The sequence below is a fragment of the Ptychodera flava genome, chromosome 14 (genome assembly GCF_041260155.1).
Source record: "Ptychodera flava strain L36383 chromosome 14, AS_Pfla_20210202, whole genome shotgun sequence".
NCBI classification, from domain to species: domain Eukaryota; kingdom Metazoa; phylum Hemichordata; class Enteropneusta; family Ptychoderidae; genus Ptychodera; species Ptychodera flava.
In genome coordinates, this window is record NC_091941.1 from 32,992,259 (window position 1) to 33,007,808 (window position 15,550).

Sequence of the window (15,550 nt, forward strand, 5' to 3'; positions counted from 1 at the left end):
GTACATGATGGTGTCTTGTCATGATCATCTGCACTGTTTGATTTTTGATTTTTCTTTTTACATAGCAGACAGACACCATCTTCTCGACACCTTCTTTATCATTCCTCCCGAAAAACCTATGTGCGTCATCAGACAAGCGCCAAATGGAATCTGCCATTTCTGTGAACGGGGTACTCCCTGTGGAGGGATGCATGCATGTGTGATGTTCCGCCTCTATGAATATGTTGTGCAATAAAATAGCCTTCCTCTGGGCAAAAAAAAAGTGAAAAGTCAGTGGTGACAAGTTATTCCCTGTCTGTCTTTAGAAAGTGTGCATGCTGAAATCCATGACTGTCAATCAAACCATAATGTATGAAAATCAGCAGTTTGTAACTTGTCCACTCTGCTTTGTCATAAAAAAGGTACTGGCTTTTTTCCAACAGAACAAAAGTCAAATATTAAAACTGCGTAGTTCTTTTATTGTAGTGACTGTGATGCAGTCACGAGTTTTCACTAATAATTGCTTGATTTCCATTTTGATGTAAAAGATCATTAACCATCATTCAAGGCAAAAATTTTCAAGAGCGCTCAGCAAGGGGTATCATGAAAAGGAAAAAAATAGATTCTTTAATACTAATAACTGATGCATATTGCAAGCATTGTCAATAACAGAGTGTGCATTTTGATGAAAACACCTACCCTCCGCCCCCAAGATTGGAATGGTTTCTTCCCAGTGTCCCTTTTGCCTATAGAAAACAATAATCCCCATGGTTTAGACTTGCTTTTATGAGTTTGTCTGTGATGTTGCATTTGCCTTGGTGTAGATACCATGCAAAATAATCTGGTTTTTCAACGTCACGGCTGAGTCAATCATGACAGCAGAATTCCAACCCATCTCAGCACAGGTATGAGGACCATCTTACCACAGTCTTACCTTTCTTTCCTTCAACCGTGCATGTATGCATGAGTGTAGCATAGCTGGTTCTAGTACAGCTTCTGATTCCGAGCTGTGACGGGGTTTTTTTCCCCCGTGCGCTTTGCACATCACCATACTACTCATTAATGTTACCATTCTGAGAAGGCACAATTCTTTTGGACAGTTTTCATTCTTCCAAAGTCAGTTTGGTGTGAGTAATGCAGCAGCGCTTAAGGGAAAATGTAAGCCTTTTGTTATGCATTGATACTGAGATGAATTCATAGCATATCACACTGTGTGATTTATTCATCTTTCTTTCATTTCCTTTTTCGACACTTCATTATATTTCTTGTGCTCAGAAAATCTGCAGAGAGTCATACTTTATGACTAAATGACAAGTACATTGGATAAATTGAATGGAAATTACCAGTCCATCACAGTGTTATAGAACACAACATTTTCTAAAGAAAGGATTTTAATATTTGTATGGACTTCAACTCAAAATCTATGATGTTGTATCATACAATTTTCCAATGTCTGCTTTTGATACACATTACAATTGGCTCATGATAAATTTGTTGTGTTTTTTTTTTCCAGGTATATGGGTGTACACCATGCAACAAGATGCCGAGACCGACGACGACCAGTAAACGGGCACTCATACGCTCCTTATCAGGATCAATGAAAAGAATAAGAGGGCGCAGTGAGTTAATTTTTTTTTCAACTTGATGTGAAGCATTTGAGAAACCTCGGTATCGTGTCCTCCAACTTGCAGTTCATTTTCTTTTTAGGAGAAATGTCCCAAAGGCCCTCTTTTTCTGATATGATGCCATGGCCTTTTATTTTCTGATATTTTTGAAATTCTGAGCTGTATCCTCCAGTCCTGTTCAGAACCATTTCTCCTCTCCCACAGAACACATTATTGATTAAAGTTCAAGGTCATCACAAGGCATCAATGTGAAGGACAAAAAAAAAGGCCGGGATAGTCGTTACAAAACAGTGAGGACATCATAAAATTGAAGCATTCTGCGTGCATAACCTGGAATTTAAAGCCAAATATATAACCAGTGACGTAATGATTAGCAGAGCGCAGATGTTGCCATGGAAATGATCAGAAGATCTAGTTCACTTCAAGTTGGCATGGTTATATGTAGCAGTCATCACTTCATCCAGATCATATCATCATCAAACCACAGCAAAGCCATTATCTTTCATGGTGGCAATTAGGCATTTTCTAGTCAAGGAAAAACAAAATTAGACGAGATTTTCTTTAATAGCTGCAATTTTGTAGTTGCGTTGACCATGGAATGGGAGGAGACTGGTCACCTAGACGACCAATAAAGTGAGACAGATACGGAATCCTAAACGATGCAATTGTTTATTTGTGCTTCCATGCTGTGCAAAAATGAAATTAGACACCAGGAGTTAATTGGATTATTTACATATTGGTGTGGTATATGTACTGCATATTACTATGGGGGCATGATTTATTGACCTCAACAAAGAAAACACTGCAATTTTCACAAAAGGGACAATTAGGGAAATTGAAATTGCTTTAATTATCAGTTGAGAGTGTAAATTGATTGCCACCTATGCACCACACTTGCATGAAGCTTTCTCACAAATCCCTCTTCTTTGTCTGCAATATATCAAAATATGGAACTGTGACTTGCCGACGTTTCATTTATATGTTTTCACATTCTATACTTACTTTAATATTACCGTATATAAGTTTACACTTGTGCACACTGAATTACAAAATCGGTATTTGATGAAACCCAGTTGTAACTTGAAGTTTCCAAAGGATTTAATTTCAACTTCAAGGCAAGATTTCCAATGTTTATGGTATTGCACACGCAGATCTGTACACAAACAATCATGGATGACAGGTCTTTGAAAGGCTGCGGTTGGAAAACTTGCAAGCGTAAATCAGTGATTTGACATTATGTCATGCAGTGTCTATGACAACAATGTGTCCACCATCTCTTTAGTAAGCTCAATGATTCTCACATCAATGTTTAACAAGTTTGTACTCATTCAAGCAGGCTTGTATAGCGCCACAATTACAAGCAAAAAATGAAATAAATTCAGTACCTCAATGACAATTCTAGATTACTTTCCCTCGCAGGTTTTCCATGTAAGTGAAGGATTCACTCCTTCAAATGAATGTGTGTGTGATGTACAATAATTGAGATGTTGATTCAAGACTATTAAATACCTTCTTACTTTTAGTGGCTGATCATCATTATACCATCTTAACATCTGCGGTATATGCAACAGAAACCAAGGCAAAAACTCAAAACCACACATTTTGATGTTACTATTTTGTATGTAGAAATTTATTTATGAATTTTCTCAATAGAGGATCTTAAAAAAAAGAAATGGGGTAAATAATGGTTTTCACAGAGTAGCTTGTACCATGTCGTATTTATCATAATCTAGGCACTATTTAGGTTGAGGGGACGAATACATTATCAAGATACTGCACATCACAGCGAAGTTTTGTTTGGTTTCTTTGCCATCATACACCACAACAGGTTTCTCAGGTATCATTATGCATCTATCTAGGGCTGTTTCAGTATTGAAATTACCGTGGTGTCCAAAATAAAACATTCCCTATCAGATGTTGAAGCCAGATTTGTGTTCCTCACTTGCATCATTAAAGTCCATTGCTGATTTTATTAAGAGTGCATGGATGCCAAGGAATTTTTTTTCCACCTTTGCAAAATTTAATTTGTGTAAAAGCCAATCCCAATGGCAACGTTAATTACATTGCAGAGAAATAGTGATCATGGAACATCCATGATGTCATGATTATGCGCATGCAAAGTCCCTAGCTGGGTATTCACCTAAGAAATATTGAAAAAAGTGAATGTCATTCAGCTGTGAGCTTGATTTCAATGACAGAATTTCTTCTTACTGGAGAAATGTTATACATAGGGTCCACGAACTTGTGTTCTGTGATGAGCATAAAATATACAGATATGGCAAGATACTGTCAAATGTATTCTATACGATTCAAGAACCATTATGGTGTTCTGATTGTGACATGTGGCATGGATGGGTGATCTAAAGCGCTAACATAATGATCCTCTATTTCATAGAAGACATGGAGTTGACTTTTCAATTATTAAATTTCGATCAAATTTTTTTGTCCATAGAGGTATTTATCCCTACCTCTGTTTAGAAGCACATTTAGCTGGTTCTTTTTTAACCCCCAGTGATGTTTTTTTTTCTTTCTTGGCCAAGTGGAGTTTGTCTATCAAATTAGGAATAAACTTGACACTAACTTTTGAAGCCCGTGTTAAAGTTAAGGAGATGGTTTCATTGAGAATTTAGAAATGTTAATGTTTTGTCGCTTTGTTTAAATAACTGTCAAGACATTTTAAAATGATCATGATCATTGTTTTTATGATATTAACAAATGCAGTATGGGAAGGTATTTATTTGCCGGAAAATTTTGGAAAGGAAAATTTGCATGAAAGTGTGATTGAAAAATCTTGAATACATTACCAAAATACCACATTTTAACGTGTCAGCACCATTTTAAACGATAAAAGTTACAGTAGGAGTAGACTACCAAAACTGTCACCCGGCTGAAAAATGAAACTTGATAGAAACAAGCTTGCTGGGAATATAATATGATTATGCTTTAATCTTTGCCGGTGTTCATACTGAAAACGTCTGTGAATCTTAGATTAGGGCTATATTTAGACTGTCGTGTTCATTTTGTGTGCTGCTAACAGTACCAGTTGGCTGATTGATTTTTGTATTTAGGTTCCCCTGCCACGCACCTCTGCCATGTGCACCTTTTTCATGCCCGGAAACAAATTCTCTCGTGATGACACCTGAGCATCAAATATCACCAACTGTTTGATGGATTGAAGACAGATATTAATAAATTGTCAGGTACGCTGTTTGTTAAAGTGCTGGCTAAATGTCTTTTTGCCTTATTTTACCTTGATCACCAATTGTTGAAATTTTAAGTGTAATAATGGTCCGTCTGACATTACGATGATCGTCGTGATCATCTGCTAAGCTCATGTTGTTAGTGATCTGATTTTCTGTTCAGTTGGAGGCGTGAGAATTTTTTCCGTGAATCATGTCAAAGGTCAAAAGAACATAGTCATCGGTACACTGTCAGTGCTATCATTCTGTATACCTTTTAAGTGTTTTGGACACCGTCAGCCGTTATTGTCACCCCCAATGCATTTTACATCCATGTTTAAATCATCACACCATTTCTTTTGTCACAATTGTTTGCAGTAAAGGAAATGTAAAAAAGTACTTTCAAAGGCAGTCCATATTTGACACACAAAAAACAATAGTTTAAATAAATCAATAATAGTTTGAGATGAAACCTTTTCATTACCATGGTTTGACTCAATCCCATCTTTTTCAGTGGCAAAGTTGTATCGTATAAATGAGGTGAATGCGTTAAAATCTATTTTGATACAGAGAGATCCAAAATATTCTGTGACCTAATCTTTCATATGGTGAAGTGTGAGTTCTTCAAGGTGGCGTCAAATTCAATTACTCCATAAATGTTTTCCAAGTTCACATCATAAGTTCAAAAATGGCACCCTTGAGCTTATAGGATGAATGTGGAATGTATCACTCTCAGCTGTGAACAGGTGTATCCCTGGATGGTATTGATCGTGAAAATCAAAACTGGCTTTCTGGTGAAATAAAATAGTTGACTTTGGCGAATTGATTTTCCAATAGGATTTGATGGGTAATCGGTAAATGCTCAATAATTACTCTTATATTCAAGTGTACTCATGGTTTTGTCCATGAAATTACATGCCAAATAATCAACAATCTTCCTCAAAAAGATATTGATTGGAGATTCAAGCATAAAGGTATTCCAGGAATCATAGTTTTAATTTGAATGAACATAGCTCCTTAAAAGTTACGTAGTGATTGTTGAAAACCTTTATTTTTTTCCCAAACTTCTGATTCTATTTGAGAATTTGAAATACTGCTTTCAGTGCCGCTGACTAATATAGAGAATAGAATATTTGTTGTCTGAACTCGAGACAAAAGTAAGGACTTTTTTTGTCGCTGTAACACATGATACCACCTTTTGCTGCAGATCATGTGGTTTCAAAGTAATGACGTCATTGATATCGATATTAGCATAACAGGTTTCACTGGCAAGCTATTTATACATGCCTTGGGGAAGGTCACCAACTTACGGCAGAACTAGAAGTGGAAACTTATCAAAATAATTTTGTTTTTCATGTTTTCTTTTTTCACAACAAACTCAATGAAAGTGTCACCATGAAAAATTGATCAGAAATTCATTTTCTTTGCCACATATCTTGTCATCGCATCCATCCCACAACCCGTGGAAGTGACCAGCAATATATGCCAATGAGAAAAATAAGAAATAATTTTGCTTTTTTACTGGACTTCAAAATTTTTTTCCCCTACATAGAAACTTTTCCTTATATCTGCAAACCATACAACTCTGTCTATTACCATTTTAATTGTTTTGTTCAGAAATGATTATTAAGATGATATGACTATTATACTTTTTCCCTCAAAGATGCAATTAGTTTTAACTGAAATTAAAGATCTTTCATTTAAAACTCAGCAACGCATGCATATTGTAAATTACTTTTCAGTGTAAAAATATGTGAAACATAACTAAAAGTACATGCTTTTTTGAAAGAGTAATGCAAGAAGATGGTTGTGTTTTGTTGTGGCTCATAAAAGTTAAGTCATACAAGGCTTAATTTTAATAAGAAAGACTTAAAATTAGTCTCACAAAATAATGGCCGATGACATGCCAGAATATTTTTCATGTAGAGATGTGCAATTGGTTGAACCATGTGGAATGAACACTTTGAGAGATTTTCTATTAGTTACATATTCTTTTGACATGAATCACATGAGTGTAAATAATGTGTGTTTTAACTCACAGCGGGCACTAGCAGTAGATTGGTCAATACTTACAGGAGACCATTGTATTTTAATACAAATGCTAGCCATGTCAGCAGTGCATTTAGCAGTACCTCAATTCAAGGAACCTTTGTCATATGTAACGGACATGGCCCCATGGGAGAATATACTTCCTAAATATACAGGTACCAGTACTGTTCCCGGAGTGGTACATTTGAATATATAGACCTGTGTCAGCCAAGTTACTAGGCTTCATTTGTCACATTGAAAAGTGACATGTACCCGTATATGACAAACAATTGCATCAGTGACATAATACTGTCTGTTTTACCATGATACCAGTGTGGAGTGTCATTTTATGGAACAGTTTCTGTCTTCGGGCAATATTTTCATCAATTCTATGTTACTTTATAAAGTTGGCTGTATTGTCCAGAACTTATAAACATGCTGAAAAAGCAGTCCACTCTGTCATACACGGTTTATGCAGCAAGAATGTACAAAGAAAAGTATAACATTATTTCTGGTATCAACCAGGATATTGATGCTGATGAGAAAATGTAACATACATGTATATTCCCCACAAACATCATGTATGGATGGCTTTATTTGTCTCTCTCATATATCATCTATGCTGAACTTGGTTTGTGATCTTGATCAGTTCTGAGAAGTATTTCCGGACAGATTGGCGAAAAGGCACCAAAATCGGTGACTTATACCATGAAGTCCAACAGCCCAAGTACGTACTTATAAGTTATAGTACGGCTTACCATGCTGTAGAGCAGCGATAGCAATTTGCCTTATACCCTATGGAAAATATTACCAGCAATACATATACCCTCCTGGGTACTCATGGCAACCATTCTTTGGAAACAGCACCACCTGTACCAGTGGAGCATTGTAAATTAAATGATCATTTGATTGAGCAAGGCCAGCCATGGAAACTATAAATACACCTAGCCTATGCGCACCAGTTTGGGTATAGTAAGCAATACCTGCCAAGCTTTGCATGAGTTATCCTATGGGGAACAATTAGCTGGAAGGCGTGGGCGACTTTGATATCCCAGGGATTGGGTCGGTTGCTGACAGCTCTTTAAAAAGAACATCTTCATACAATCTTTTTTCTTCATTTCATATCTCACATCCATTTGTTTTTTGTACTTTTATTCATTGTATCATATTTTACTTATGCCAACTAGAACTGTGGGTACTCACTTTCTTACTGATTGCCATTCTTTGAAGTCAAACTACACAGTCACTCCAGTGTGTATATCCATTCTTTGAAGTTCAACTACGTAGTTGGCCCAACTGACACTTAAATCCATTCTTAGCAGTTCAACTACACAGTCAGTCCAACACATTGTGTATGCTCATGGTCATGTTAATCCACAAACATCAAATTGAAATCTTATCAGCCCCCACGACAAAAATTTTCTTTTCCTAATATCTCATATAAAGTATTTTTAGGTATTTAAGCCAAAAACCTCCAACATTTTAACCAGTAAATGCTGTAAAAGTCAAGTACGAATGTTTGAAGGTATCACAAATGGCATACTTCAGAAAGAAAAATAATTGCCAACTAAGTTGTGATCATCCAATTCTTTGTGTTATAGCTGTGAGAAAAAAAGTGGTTTTTGTTCATTGAACCAGACATCATAAGTTTCACTATTTTGCAGTAAACCACCATATATGGCTGGCTGTACAATAGTTTGAAAAAGTTTAAAAAAAAAAATTGCTCTCACCTCTCTCAAACAAGGACAATTTTCTAAACAATTCAGCATGGGATATAAGCAAAACACTGTTCAAAAGTATATTTTCAGAATTCATCTCACCAGGCTATGAGTTTTCTCTATATTTTGAAGACATGCGTGACTTTATTCAGGAATCTCTGACGTTTAACTGTGCAACCTGCCGAATTAATGTCATTCTTTAAATATTTTTTTAGCTCACATCTGAAGTCAAACCAACCTTGACCTTTAAAGTTTAACAGTGCCATCTATTTTTTAACTGAATACTCTTTTTTAGAATATGAATGAACCCTGGGAAAACAGCCGGGTCAGTAAAAAGGGTATGAGAGATTAGATTGAGTGAAAAAGACAGAAGTTCCAATAGGAAAAAAGTATTGAACATGTAAGTGTTGAGAAAGAAAGGAATATTTTTCAATCCAGCAATGTGTAGCAGCTCTCCATCTATTTACCTGAAGCAATGGACTCTGTTATCCTTTTGTGAATTTTATTTTGTCCATTTTTGGGTCAAAACAACCCAGTAGCTGCATGGTTTTCCTCATTGATGAAGACAGCATTATAAGCTTGCTGCATATTTTTTTGTCTTCAAAACACAAAGTATACAACAGTCATGTTTTATTGGGAAACTAGGTCTGTTTGTCTTCATGGTTGTCTAGTCCAACTAAAAGATACAGAACTGGACAGATCTGCCAAGAATTCACTGTAGGTGCCCATTTCTGCATCCTGTCGTGATTATCATTGTGCATGTGCAATGAGTGTGTGTGTTTTTTTTTATGTGGATACATGCTGCCATGTATCTGTATGTCTGTGTGTACAGTACTTTAGTAGAGATGAATCTGTATTTTGAAACTCGTTATTCAGGAAATAGCCATTTTGTTTCCTTTCTGTTGAGTTCTAGCAACAATTCACACACCTGTATTGAAAGAAAAACAAATAATAGACTCCAAAAAGAGGTAATGCATGAGGAAAATCATGGAACAGTTTTAGTTGACATGGCATTCCATTTGGGATGGTGCTGGTTGGAATAGCAAACAAGTTACATTGTTAATAAAATTTACAACTTGCATTTTTATGAGACTTTAGCAAGGGCGTTAGGAAGTAAGATATTTGCTTATAGTAAGGGAAAACAAGTTGTGAAAACTGAACTAATTTATAATACGTCGTGAGCCTTGAAAATAGCGTCATGACATTAGGTATGCATGTACCTAATTGCATCATTGATATGACAATACATAATGATATTCATTTTATTGAGTCTGATTAATTCTCAATTAGACGGTCTTTTGACCGAAATTTTGTTCAGTATCCATCAAGAGAGTTTCACAACTCTGACCTGTGGATGTTGTTGCCACCAATCTTTAGATGTGGAGAATTCAATGTCTGTGACAAGTAGCATTTTGGGGCGGAAAGGTTGGTTTTGTATCATTATACACCATTGTCCAATTGTTCTTTCCTTGTCAACTTTACTGTGGTGATAAATCAGCAAGTGTAACAAGGGGGAAGTTGCGATGAAGTAAGTGACATATTTATTTGTAGGACTGAGAAGTCTGGTCTGTATATGATAGTTTAAGTTGTCACAAATTCATTACAAAACATGAACTTAAAGAATATATCAGCATATCTGGTATCTATGTATATTAATTCCTGTTCCACCTGAGTGTGGCATGATCGCATTGCTTCCAATAGGCAGGGTAGCTAGACTTACATCCGGGCACTGGAGTATGATACCAAGTACCTGAAAACAAAGAGATATTACATCGTTACATCAGATACATATATCAGCCCATCATGTTTGAAATTTTCTTGCAAAAAATGAAAACAAAATTCCATCACAATGCAATAAATGATGATCAGCAGTGAGTTTTTATTGTTCCCACGGTGCATGAGTTTTACGAGGATTAGAATGACAGTCCTCATCCACATTGACAATGTTGCCTGGGCTATCGCTTCCAGGCAAGTTGTGGGTCCTTTTGAATTCAAAAGACCTTCAGTTGGTAAAATTTATAGCCCGCCAATACGTGGGCAGCTCCAAATCCAAATGGTAGGTTTTATACAACCTAAAATATAGGAGAGTCGGAGACATAGAGTGATGTGGTAGCTGTACCATAATTGGAGTGGCAATTTGAAGTTAGCTGACTGACACACTAGCATTTGTCTCAGAAAATGATTACTTGAGTGGTGAACGTGATGTATGTGCCACAGTGTGGGATATATTCAGAGTGCCAAAATATGCTCCCTATTCCTCATAACAAATAGAATTATCAACAAATTCCGAATTACTGGGAAATGCAATTTATGCATGGATATGTAAATTTGAAAAAATCTCATCTTTGTTGATTTGCTATTTTTAGATCACTGGCTTGTCATGTTGTAATTCAAACCCAGCATTATCAAATTTACATTTTCAGACTAGGCCACAAATGGAAAGTTACGACCAATAATCAAATCTTGCAACTAGAAAGCAGCATTTCTTGTCTCGACAGCATAGAGCCCAAAATAGCTATCACTACATGTTTTGTTTCTTATACGCACATATATATTTAGCTCTCATATTGTTGCCACAGCTGTACAATTCCCAGTCCAGATTATTTGTGTCAACCTTGCATCTTTCTACCGGTACAGACCAATATAGCATAGTTTCAAAATGATGCCTCGATTTCAGTGCAAGTTAGATATTTCCATGGCAACGGAATCTGGATTGTAAGTGTTATTATCATACAGCTAGCCAGCCATTCATCATTTGTGTTCCTATTTTCAGCCATGCAGGCCCCTCATGTGTATGTACAAACTGTTCATTACCTATTTTTTGAATAACATGAGTGTGTTTTTGCCTCTGTGTGTATATATGAAAGTATTGACTGCAAATTTGAAATAAGGGTACTTTTGAAACCATGTTGAACTTTAACTGCCGTACAGACTAGTAGGCTGGGACTGGACAAAGGAAGGAGGTTACGGTCGAACGTGTGAATATGTATCACTGGTAACAGCTGTTCGGACTGTTCAGTTCGGAAAGATTACTTGGAAAGATAATCCAGCATAGTGTAGCCAGACATCACTTGAATCACTGAGTGTTGTGTGTGTGCATGTGTTGTGCGTACCAGTACTTGTATGTGTGCACACATGTGAGTGTTCGCGGACCGTTAGCTTCCACTGGGCTCCAGGGAACTACAGCGACTGGTCTGTGTGACATCAAACAGATGTATAATTTGCAACTCAGGGAAGTTCTAGTATGACCTATGCAAGTTTGGAGTCTAACTACATGAACTATGGCCCGTTGTGTTCCAGAACATGCAAATGGAGATGCAACAAATAGTTGGCATGGCAAAGCCGCTATTGCAGACTACATTGAAGATGACAAACCAGTGATATCAGGGCTGAATTTCAAGGCTGCTTCACTGGACAAGCTTGTAACCATCTGTGTTGACTCCTTTGGTAAGTATCATATTTTACCGTCATGAAAAAACTATCAGATAATCCCAGTGAAAGGAAAGTAGTGTGGAAAAAAGTAAGGAAGGAAAAATGATAAAAGTGATGATTGTACGGATTTATATACCTGGTATGTCAATGGTATCATTCAACGTGAACAAAATTCAGTGTCAAGTTCCACATTTATCCTGACAATTGTTATATTGTAAATTCTGCAAAATGCTGATAGTGCAGTGTTTTTCACAAAATATCTAGCACTTGCGACCTGGAACATTAGATAATTCAATTGATATAGGGAACTTTGTGTAGTTGTCAGGGTAGCATAACATACCCCTGTTGTCAAGGGTAGTACAATATGTACAAGAAGCTGTAAAACATGCCTATTTTTGGAAATTGATAAGTTTTGTATCAGTCTTTGCCTCTACACTTGTTCACCGACCTCATTTGAATTTTTATTTTCAAATTAAATTGATTTGGTACATGCCAGCTAGCTTATGTAACTCGAAAATTCATGCTAAAATTTATTGAGGCCAAACTCTTTGTACACAAGGACAAAAGAAAATCTTTTACCACGGTCCTTATGAAAAAATATCTTCACAGTTTTATGAAGTGTATTTCCGCATAGTTCATCTGATAAGAAATTGAGACACAGTAAACAACCAGTAACAATACTAGCAACCACCTGTTGAATACTATGAATTGTATCAATAACAATAACAGTCAATGAAGCACCTATCAATATTATTATCATAATCCCACTTGAAATAAATTAAAAGCTCTGTCTCTCTGAGCATTGGGCTTGATATTTACACAGAAGAAGTATCAACATCTGTGGTAGTTTGTTGCAGAGAGCAAAACAAGAGATTGCTCTGTATGCATGCATTACACAGCTGATTTTCATCTCTCTTTGTAGCAGACACGTCGGTCATTTACACTTCCCTTTCTGTCAACATATGACGTGACAGGCTGCCATCTGACCCCACCGTTTTGTTCGCACAATTTTTTTAATGGAAAGTTTATGAAAAAATGGAGGGTTTATAGTAAAAATAGGGAGACTCTTGAATGATTCGTAGTTTTGTCACACATTTTATCTGAGCACTGTGGTCACTGTCAATACCAATTGCCTTTATTGAAGACTTTAATATCAAATCAAATGTCAATTTTCAATCCAAAGTTGTAATGCATGCTGTGTTGTAGTGCTGCTTTATAGTCGTAAAATTGCATTCATTAACACACTATGGCAACCAGGAGTGTAATTACCTGTTATTAATCTCGTAGCCACTAGAGAAAGTTAAACATTGTCTCAATCAGGAGAAGCACCTTTAAGATTTTTTGTTTTCCTTTTTGCACTCATCTAAAAGCAGAAATCCTATACAGTATTCCCTTCAACCTTAAAAATCAGAGGGATGGCTAATTTACATAACAATACATGATTTACATCTTCCTTTGTTGTGGAATTTTTTTTATTATAACATGTGTCACTGAATTAAAAAAAAACAGCGGGGTGGCCCAACCCTCAAAATCCCCTCAGTGGAAACCCTTCCAACAGTCTTTACATCTGAAACATACACTTTGGCTCCACCCAATTATCCAGGGCTCTTATCCGATATTATCTCAGGGTGGTGTTTTAAAATAGACTTTACTGGAACTGAAGCCCACTTAGCCAGTGATCCAACTTTCTTCCCGGTAATCGATTCTAAATGCATCAATTTCAGTCAGACATGTCAGGACACACAGATGTGTTATTTTTCATTGATAACAGCCAGCCCTACATGTTTCATTTTTATGCAAAGAGATGTAGGTACATATTTTTTAGAGGAACACTGATACTGTGCCAGTCAACATGCCAGATGGCATTTAATGACCTCTAGTGTGTTCTACTTGTGTACTGTGTTAACCCCAACTTGTATTATCCAGAACACTAGTTTAAAAAACCTAATACCTTGCTTGATGCATTATTTCACATATTAATTTTTTTTTCTGTCAGCCAACTTTGGGAAACACAGTATCGCAGTCATTTTGAATAGTAAAACCTGTGTTATTTCCATTTTTGATAGAGCTAGATCTTTAGATATGATTAAAAATTCCCCAGTATGTAATCATTCATACGTAGCAACGTAATAGAATTGCCCGTTTTAGCTTATAAAGAACATCGTATTAAACATCAATGACAATGAGATATATGAATAAAGCAAGGTTAATTTACATAGCCCGCTCATTTCAAGACAATCAGTTGTCAGTAATTTAATTAAGTCAAACAGGGATTGAGAACCAGTATCTGCACTGCCCACTCATACTGTAAATGAAATTCACTGAAGTCAGAATAAAACAGAATTCAGAATATTACAGCCAACATATTATTATAAGACATGAAAAAGTGCACAGTTTCAAATTAGATGTGACATAATAGCATCTATAAAATATGGTGTACTTGCAACGAACGTCATAAAACCTGCTTTGTTATCGCCGATGAGAAAGGGATGCAGATGCAGCAGTTCAGAGTTTAGAATTAACTTGTATGTAAATTTTCAGATACAAAAATAGGAGGTAATATTCCTTAGCATTGGCAGTGTGCTCTGGCAAAATTGAATTTGTTGAGCAAGAAGAACAAAGCAATAATTGAAAACGCAGTTTCACTTTGTATAACAAAGCAATCTGGTTTTCATTCCATTGAAAAGCTATGTCATATCATACATATCCTCAGATGTCCTTGACCTGACCAGTACTGGTTGCTGTGGCAACCACCATGTACCTTTCAACCATTAAATGTGGTTTTAATTTGCGAGGAACAAAAGAAGAATAAATTATGCCAAAATAGTGCGGACGAAAATCAATTGCATTCTTTATTCATAGCGTGCATTCAAAGAACAAAAATGAGACTGGGCCATTGAAGAGCGTAGTACAAGCTAATGTTAATGCCCTATAGCTTAAAAGTTCATTTTAGAAAATGTTATTTGCAGAGCCATGACATCAATGCAAAATGTGTGACGTTACATTCCTACAATAATAGGCAAACTCTGCCTTATTTGTTTGTACCGTCATCAGATATTAAAACATGAATGGATTTTGCGTATGCGTTGAATACGCAACGGGAAACCATTAGTTTACACATTTTAAATACAACAAGGTCTTTGCGTAATATGCATCTGTAATCTCCTTTCTGTACATATATGGAAGTTCGTGAACACACTCACGCTGTATTCTTGTTGAAGACTTGATTATGCTGTCCAGTATTTATGTCATTTTGACCTTGATTATTTTGAATGTATAAAAACCATTTCTCCATGAATTAAAATTTCTCATTTTTTGCCTTATAGTCTCACTGTTCCCCTACAGTGTACACATACACGTAAATATATGCCAGGTTACTTGATTGCATGATTTTGTGTTTTGTATTTGTGTGTGGTACAGTCATTTATATGAAGACTTGTTTTTTCTAAATGATTGGCGTGAAATTTGAATCAAAATTGCAAAGGTAAGTACATACATGTAAATATGTTACAAATGTGCACAGACATAAAAATTTAATTTCAAACGAGAAATTTATATTACTATTTGTTTTAATATTAGGGCATGGGGC

The 15,550-nt window shown here is 36.1% G+C and overlaps 1 protein-coding gene across 4 annotated transcripts in view; it reads left to right on the top strand.

Annotated features, from left to right (window-relative positions):
- Positions 1-15,550, top strand: part of LOC139150226 (ras guanyl-releasing protein 3-like) — a 71,194-nt gene that overhangs the window by 20,304 nt on the left and 35,340 nt on the right. For 3 of the 4 annotated variants that reach the window (XM_070722461.1, XM_070722459.1, XM_070722462.1), the window contains 2 exons: positions 1,493-1,598; positions 11,830-11,976. In XM_070722461.1, the coding sequence (XP_070578562.1) occupies positions 1,520-1,598; positions 11,830-11,976 (226 nt within the window). In that variant the 5' untranslated portion in view covers positions 1,493-1,519. Of the gene's footprint in view, positions 1-638; positions 885-1,492; positions 1,599-11,829; positions 11,977-15,550 lie in introns of those variants that run through there. The other variant, XM_070722458.1, reaches the window with a different exon arrangement.